This window comes from Hyaena hyaena, unplaced genomic scaffold, assembly GCF_003009895.1.
Source record: "Hyaena hyaena isolate Hyena2069 unplaced genomic scaffold, ASM300989v1 scaffold_337, whole genome shotgun sequence".
In the NCBI taxonomy this organism is placed as follows: Eukaryota; Metazoa; Chordata; class Mammalia; order Carnivora; family Hyaenidae; genus Hyaena; species Hyaena hyaena.
Genome location: NW_024080966.1, coordinates 701,165 through 707,103, shown reverse-complemented (window position 1 = coordinate 707,103; position 5,939 = coordinate 701,165). Strand labels below are relative to the sequence as shown.

The 5,939-nt window shown below is 50.5% G+C and overlaps 1 protein-coding gene across 1 annotated transcript; it reads right to left on the bottom strand.

Moving 5' to 3' along the window:
- Nucleotides 1–2,746: 2,746 nt before the first annotated feature.
- On the bottom strand, nt 2,747–4,911 carry IER5 (immediate early response 5). The gene has a single exon (XM_039249308.1). The coding sequence runs from the start codon at nt 4,675–4,677 to the stop codon at nt 3,691–3,693; it is 987 nt and encodes a 328-aa protein (XP_039105239.1). The 5' UTR covers nt 4,678–4,911; the 3' UTR covers nt 2,747–3,690.
- Between the last annotated feature and the right edge of the window lie 1,028 nt (nt 4,912–5,939).

Sequence of the window (5,939 nt, the reverse complement as noted above, 5' to 3'; positions counted from 1 at the left end):
TATTACTCTACTAGGTACCTTAGGGAAAAGCACTTTTTAAACAACTGGTTTTTATGGGTCATATATACATATATATATTCCCCCAGACCACAGCTAAGCTTACTTTGATCAAAAGAAAAGGTCCCTCCCAGAGTGATCAAGAAGTGGCTAGGTATTAAAACTATTGGTTCATTTGTAGTCACAGTGAATCTGATTTAGTTGTGTGATAACCTCATCCTGCCACTGGGAAGGCTCTTTTCCAGTACCTATCAATTAACATGGCTTAAGAAACATTCTATGCCCTAGCAATTCAGGCTAGAAATAACTCTGTGGGCTTTTTTTTCTTTACTCACCCACAGAAAGCATTTGTATGTCAACAAGATCTTTGCTCCTTGAGTGTTTTCACTCCTGCTTACTCTTCGCTGAAAATAGAGTTGCTTGATATAATTAGGAAAGTCAGAGTTGGTGTGAGACATACAGAACAGCAAAACCATGCTGATGCAACTAAGCTTTCTAACTGCCAACTGTCCAAAGAATAAATGAACCCAGCATTCAGATAGATTTAAAATAGATTCCTCCTTACTACTTTTCTTACAAATAATACACAATTCTTTGACAGTAATGTACCTGGTTTATACACAAAATTCACTTCTAAGTTAACAAAGATAACTAAAACACTGAGTTGCTATGTATGCTCAAAAGTAAGAACTTTTGGGGCATTTGGAAAAACTGAGGCAGAAAGAGATGAAGGAATGTGGCTAGAGTTCCTCAGCTAATAAGTGGCAGAACCAAGATCCAAAACCAGAAGTCTCACTCAAGAGCCCAAGCTTTAACCATTGCACTACACTGCTTCTGCAACAATTCTGCAACAAAGCCAATAATGATCTTTTCAGATTTCCTTCAAAGCTGGATCTTCCTATCAAATATGTCCACTTAGGTTCTCTAAATTAAGCAGAAACATGGTCCCATGGTTTCTCTTAATGTGAAAACCATGAACAGGAACTCCATTCTTACCCAAAACATATCAACTCTCCTAAACACACCAGTGTTATCCCCTTTCAAATATAAAGATGCACTGAGACGGCTGTTCAAGCATAATTGCTTTCTAGCAACAGGAAACATTTGCAAAATTAAGGCCCTGGACCCTTTCTTCAGTTTAAGCAGTCAACACTCAATGGATCTCTTGTGGCTAGAACCGAACTTAAACAGCTAATCTCTTAAAGAAATCCATGTCAATTTTAGTAAGATCGTGATTAGATAAGGTTTAATTCTATGAATATATTGTTATGGTGATGGAGCATAAAGCCAAAAGTTCCTTATGCTTAATGAATCACTAATAGAGTTGCAAAAAATCAAAGCACTGGCTTACTTATCTATGACACAAGTTCACATAATCAAGACTTTAAGGGGGTACCTGGGTGGCTCAGTCACTTAAGTATCTGACTTCAGCTCAGGTCATGATCTCGCAGTCTGTGGGTTCAAGCCCTGCATCAGGCTCTGTGCTCACAGCTCAGAGCCTAGAGCCTGTTTCAGATTCTGTGTCTCCCTCTCTCTCTGCCCCTCCCCAGCTCATGCTCTTTCTGTCTCAAAAATAAACGTTAAAAAAAAAAACAAGACTTTTGAAATACCAAAGCACCATTCATTTGCTCCTTCTGTTCAAAGGCTATATATATATATTTTTTTAATTTCTGAGAGAGAGAGAAAGCGTGAGCAGGGGAGGGTCAGAGAGAGGGAGACACAGAATCCGAAACTGGCTCCAGGCTCTGAGCTAGCTGTCAGCAGAGAGCCTGATCCGGGGCTCGAACCTATGAACATCGAGATCATGACCTGAGCTACAGCCAGTCACTTAACCGACTGAGCCACCCAGGCACCCCATAAAGGCTATAACCTTTACTTAATAGCTTTGTCTCATCTTTCCTCAATTTGTCCCATCTCTTAGTCATTTATAAGCTGTTATAGACCAATACCAGTTTTTAAAGTACTAGCAACAATATTTTAAAATAGTGTGCTAATTGATTTGCTTCTGAAATAGTGAATAGTTGCCTCCGACAAAAAGCTCTCTTAAAATGCAGTAGAGTGAAACCAACTGATGACATAGCTGTCATCACCTAAGTGTTTACCATGACCCAAAGACTGAGCAAATCAGAAGTTTTGCTAAGTTGAATTTGCCTAGCCCTCCTTCCTTACCTAGTTTGACACAAGCAATTTCCTTTCACTTTCTACAGATAAATCAATAAAAGAAAAAAAAAAAACATTGAAAACTCCATCCTGACATCCACCGGAATGCAGAGGATCAGACCAACTGGTCAGGTCAGCCTCAATTAGCAGCCCTCAAGTGTCAGGTTTTGTTTTGTTTTTTCCAATAACAAAGCTGAAGCTAGCCTGTTATATAGTTTAACAGGATACTAAAGGGATGTTTTTGTAAAAACATTTGCAAAGGGGAAGGGCTTCAAAAGTTGACATTAAAGTTAATATTAGACACCATCAGACTGAGCTCAGAAAATCAAATTGGTCTAAACTGACTTTAAAAAAGGCAGTTGTAGGGACAGGGTTCAAGAAAATGGCTGGCCACTGATATTAATGGCCACTAATAGCAGTCCTCCAATCTAGGAGAGAAACCTTCAACATACGAAGTCAGCAAACAATGTCTCCAGTCTGTGCATGACTGATATTAAGGAACCACAGTTTTCCAGCTAGGACCATAGTCACCCCCCTCCCCCTTCTCTCCCATCCCAGACAGATGATTACAGACAAGGAGGCAATTAAGTTGCTTCAAAATATTTAATACGTGTTAGACACGTAAAGTTACATTTTTATACAAAAATCAATACAACGAAGGAGAAAATACTGTACAAAAACCTTGTCAGCTCCCCCAACCTTTATACAACAAAGACTGGAGTCACCGTATCTACAAAACCATAAGGTCTTTCCACTTAGGGCTTCTGTCTGTAAACTCTGTTTCATTAAACACTTTTTAAAAGCACTGTGTAGTAGTTCTGATCTAGAGCTTTTAAAAATAGATATATTCTCTATAAACTCCGTATTTCCAAGCTTGAACTCTTCTGTGAAGTTCATCAAGCTTTTTTTTTTTCCCCCCTCTTTCCCTGTGGGGAAGACAAGAGCCGCTCAGATTCCCTTTTCCCAGAGTAATCACAGGGTACGGAAGTTTCTTCAGGGAGACAGAAAGGTGGGGAGAGCGAAATAATACAGGTCTCTGCTCCAGACTAAATCCCTCTAGTCTTAGGAAATCCTGTGAGGAAATGCCACTCCCGGCCCCGGTGCGGGGCTAGCTTTCATGTGAGGGGCGTGTGTAAAGTCCCTTCCGCCCCCGAGCACGAAAGGGGAACTCCCCAGCCCCGGCCTTCTCCGCCGCTTCCTTCTCGCTGCTGCCGGCGGAGGAAAGTCCCCGTCTGCCCCCGATCTCCTCAGCCCTGGGAAAGGGGTGGTGCATTCCAGAAGGACAAAATGGTCTTAATTCAACAAGACAGACGTACGTACACAGACAGAACACTACACACAAAAGTTAACGATCGTCCTCTTCCGACGAGCCTCCAGGGGGGGAAGGCCGTCGAGCCCGAGGGCAGTCAGTGCTGCCCGGCGGCACCCACGGTCCCCGCAACGCGCCCAGCGCCTGCGGTCTCCGGGCCGTCCTCGCGGCCCCACGTCGGGGCCCCCCGCCGCTCAACCTCCTTCCGAACGGGACCCGGGGGCTCAGAAGGCCACGATGGCTGTGCTCCAAGGGTTAATGTCTCTCAGCACCGGCTTATCGCAGCAGATCTGCCCGGGCTCGGCGGCTTCCGGACCGCTCTCCTCTCCCTCGGCTTCCTCCCGGCCGCCCCCGGGGCTTTTCCGCAAGAGTCCCGAGAAGCTGGAACCGAAGATGCTAATGAGGTTAGCCACGTTACCGGTCTCCATCTCCTCCTCCTCCTCCTCCGTCGCCGCCCCGCCCGGCTGCTCCTCCGAGTTCCGGCGCGGCTTCTTCAGCGGGCTCGAGCCGGGCGCCGGGCCGCCCGCGGGGCCGCCACCCACGCCCGCCGCGCCGCGCTTCCGGGGGCCGACGGCTGGCGGTGCCGGGGGCTCGTCCTCGGCCGGCCGCGGCGCGCAGCGGCAGTCAACTCGGGGGCAGGCGCCCGGTGCCCCCGGCCGGTCCTCCCCTGCTGGCGGGCAGCCGCAGCGGCGGCGCGCCCCGCGGGGCCCCTCGGGGCAGCGGTCCGCGGCTCCCGCGACGACCCCGGCTCCTCCCTCCGTCGCCGCGCGCGGTCCCTCCACGCGGCGCCAGGCAGCTTCCGCCTCCTCCGCCTCTCCGGCGCGGAGAGCGTCCCCGGCGCCCGGCCGCGGGGCCGCGGGCTCCGCGGCGCCCACCCGCGGCGGGGCCGGGCCGGCCGGGCGCTCCGGCTGCGGCTCGGTCTCAGGCCAGGAGGCGCGGGCGGCCGGCGGGGGCGGCTCCCCCCAGCCCGCGGGAGGCCCGGCCGCCGGCTCCCCGAGCTGCTGCGGCGGCGCCGCCGCCAGGCTCCCCGCGGGTCCGGCCAGGTAGAGGCCCGGGCACGGGTCACTCAGGTAGACCTGGCGGGCGCTGCGCAGGACCAGCGAGACCAGCAGGTTCTTGTGCAGTTTGATGCCTCCGCGCTGGACCCGCGAGTTGTAGATCTTGCCCAAGGAGATGCTGACGATACGATGCGCCTCCAGTTTGAACTCCATCCTGCCTTCCTTTCTTTCGCAGGGCTGCCTCGGACGTGAGGGGAGAGAGCCCGACTCCCGTTCGGAAGCTGGGAGGGGACGAGAGGCGTCGACAAGTTCGGTCCGGGGGCGGACCTTCGATACCTGAAGACTCCTGACGAGAAATGACTCCGCTGACGCGCTCACTGGCTCCCGTTCGTACTCCCCAAGACCGTAGCCCACTCCCAGAGCCGGTCGCTAACTGAAGGCGGCCCGCACGCCCGGCGCCTTATATATGCCCCTTGCCCGCCAATCGCGATGGGCCGCCAACCGTTCCGGGGCTGGGCGGTGCGCCCTCGTGCGCCGCGCGCAGCCAATCGGAGGCCGAGGTGGGGCGCCTGGGCCATTCGAACGTTAGTCCCGCGGAGCGGGCTCTTAAAGGGGGCGACGACGTGCGGCGGTGGCCGGAGGGACGGGTCAGGGCTTGTTCTCCGCCCGCGGGCGACCGAGCGGAGGCTTAGCCACGCTGTGGTTTGTAGTTAAAGATTCTGGCTTGTGCGCTGGCTTGCCAGAACCAGAGGGAAATAAGCCACTGGAACTTTCATCTGAGCACTCCCCTCCCCGCCCCCCCCCCAAAAACAAATAGTATTACCACAAGGTATTTAGCAGATACTGGTTTGGGATGAGTGCCTTGCGACCCTAGAATCACACACACTCTTAGCATCTGTTAATTCTAAGAAAGAAAAAGAGGGGTCTAAAAGCTACTAAGTTTTTGGCTGCTTATCAAGGATTTGTGACTAGATACGAAGTTATTGGTTCTCTACTAAAGCGATCATCTATCACTTTGTTCTCTATGGAACAAACACACTTGTCACCGGTTACAATGAAAGGTGGTGCGGGTTCTCCACAGTGATTTTTCAACACAAGGACTGACTAGTCCACCCTTGGAAGAGTCTACCAAGTTCTAAAAATAACAAATAGAGAAGTCCTGTGTTCCCATCATGATGTCATAATTTTATTTTGTGTCAAGGTAAAAATACAGGGGAAGACTGTTCCAGACTTTTCTGGTCAGTCAACAACTTAGTCCATCTTACCATCCTTAGTATGTGGCCTTAGGGCAGAATCACTGCAGGATTGTCCAGGACTAGAGTTCAGTTCCTGGATTCCTGGAGAGTCAGTTTGATTTAGTCCATCTAAGCTCCATAGACCTGCCTGATGATTCTGGTACAGAACCTCGGGAGTTCTAGTTTCTCCACCTCTAAAAGGGAGAAAGCACATACACATCTGTCCTATTATGCAGAAGA